The sequence below is a fragment of the Sinocyclocheilus rhinocerous genome, unplaced genomic scaffold, assembly GCF_001515625.1.
Source record: "Sinocyclocheilus rhinocerous isolate Xijiao unplaced genomic scaffold, SAMN03320098_v1.1 scaffold1148, whole genome shotgun sequence".
NCBI classification, from domain to species: Eukaryota; Metazoa; Chordata; class Actinopteri; order Cypriniformes; family Cyprinidae; genus Sinocyclocheilus; species Sinocyclocheilus rhinocerous.
In genome coordinates, this window is record NW_015664019.1 from 1,217,387 (window position 1) to 1,219,480 (window position 2,094).

The 2,094-nt window shown below is 36.6% G+C and overlaps 1 protein-coding gene across 1 annotated transcript in view; it reads left to right on the top strand.

Annotated features, from left to right (window-relative positions):
* The window catches only part of LOC107729347 (VPS10 domain-containing receptor SorCS1-like), a 202,173-nt gene that overhangs the window by 144,776 nt on the left and 55,303 nt on the right, over nt 1–2,094 (top strand). The window contains exon 11 of the mRNA XM_016539813.1: nt 1,076–1,178. Coding sequence (XP_016395299.1) covers nt 1,076–1,178 — 103 coding nt within the window. The remainder of the gene's footprint in view (nt 1–1,075; nt 1,179–2,094) is intronic.

The following is a 2,094-nucleotide window of genomic DNA, read 5'->3' on the forward strand; positions in this document are numbered from 1 at the left end:
GTCGGTTTTAGTACACGATGTAACTACAGAAGAGTCAAGTTTTGAATAGGAAAAATAACTCTTTGGTCATTTTTGAGCGAGATGCTGACGGTCTAATCAGATTCAATGATCTATGCTTAGCTAAGTTAAAAGTGCTGCCGCCAGACCCGGAGATCGGCTGAATGGATTCAAAAACGGTAAAACTCAACTGTTTAACTCTAGGGGAGTTGGAAAATGAGTCTATTTTCAAAAATAGTGGAGTTTTCCTTTAAGACTGGTTTTGTGCTCCAGGGTCACATATCAATAAATACTATAACAATAATGTATAACTAGTACTAAAATAACACTGTTTGAGATGCATTTGAAATGTTCCTGTGATGTTCACTGTTGGACATGAAATTAAACTAGTAAAGGTATGAAAACTTTGTTTTGAGAGCGTCTATTTTAGAAAAAAAAGAGTCAAACATGTTGTTGAAGAAACACTCAGTTACATATGGTCATGCTTGATGATATTTTAAACAATTTTGCACAATAGCATCATTATAATAATAAAAGTAATAAGTCGTAATATGCCAACAGAATGCACATTCCTGTAGACACCGGTGTTTGGATAAGGTCTACGTGATCAGTGCTGCTTGTCATTTCAAATGACAAGATGAATATTTCATTCCGTGGAGATATTATCCATCCCCAGTGAATGGCTTCCGCAACCCCCCCAAAATGCAAACAAAAATAATTACCCTTTGATAAACTCAACTAATTAATGGTCCCACTGTTGGCCTTGCCTTCACCATCCATTACAGAGCTATTTGTTAGAAAATGTCAAAGTTTTAATAAACCCCTAAACAACCCTTGCAACATGTGCTTAGCATTGGCATTTCCAGACTTATAATGAGAATTGTGTCACTAAAGGTTATTCCAATCAAAATTAATGTTGGGAGGGAAAAAAGTCACGAGCCTTTGCTGTTATGGAATTTTTTAAATGGGATTTTATTCGAGCCCAATCATAATGACAGTTTAGTGGAGGCCACACACTGGGGGTCATACCGATGTTGAGACCCTGCTTGATCGAGATGATTGTTTGTGTTGCTTCTAGCCGTACTGTTCTCTGCATCTTCACCTGCACGTATCTGCAAACCCATACACATCCGGAAACATAGCCAGCAGAGAGTCGGCCCCTGGAATCATAGTAGCGTCAGGTGAGTTTGGGTAAAAGGACTGACGCTGATAACAATATTCTGCACATACAATGCAGATCTTATTTGTATTCATACATAAAGTGCAAATATGCTCTACTGTTCAACATTTTAGGGGTAGTAAGAAAAAAAGCCTCTTATGCTGGTGCAAAAAAAAAAAACTATATTGTGAAATATTAATTTATAAGAATATTAATACATTTTAAAATGTAATTTATTCCGGTGATGCAAAATTACATGTTTAGCAGCCATTACTCAGTCTTCAGTGACCCATATTAATATGGGTCAACTTGTCTGCGCCGATAGCCTCGTGGTTAGTGCATTGACATATAGCGCAACTGTGCTCACAGCGACCCGAGTTCGAATCCCACCTTGAGGTCCTTTGCTGATCTTGCTCCCCTCCCTCGTGGTTAGTGCATTGACATATAGCGCAACTGTGCTCACAGCGACCCAAGTTCGAATCCCACCTTGAGGTCCTTTGCTGATCTTGCTCCCCTCTCTCCACCCCAGTACTTTCCTGTCATCTCTCCACTGTACTCTCAAAATAAAAGGCACAAAAAGCCCATAAATACAACTTATATATATATACAGAAAAAAACAGTTATATTGCAAAATGTTATTACAATATAAAATAATGGTTTCTATTTTAATATACTTTAAAATATAATTTATTTCTGTGATGCAAAGCTGAATTTCCATCAGCCATTACTCCAGTCTAAATTGTCACATGATCCTTCAGAAATCATTCTAATATGCTGATTTATTATTAGAATTATCAATGTTGGCAACAGTTGTGCTGCCAAATATGTTTTTTGGAAACTGCGATACTTTTTCAGGATTCTTTGATGAATAAAAAGTTAAAAAGAACAGCATTTATTCAGAATATAAATATTTTCTAACAACATAAATCTTTGCTATC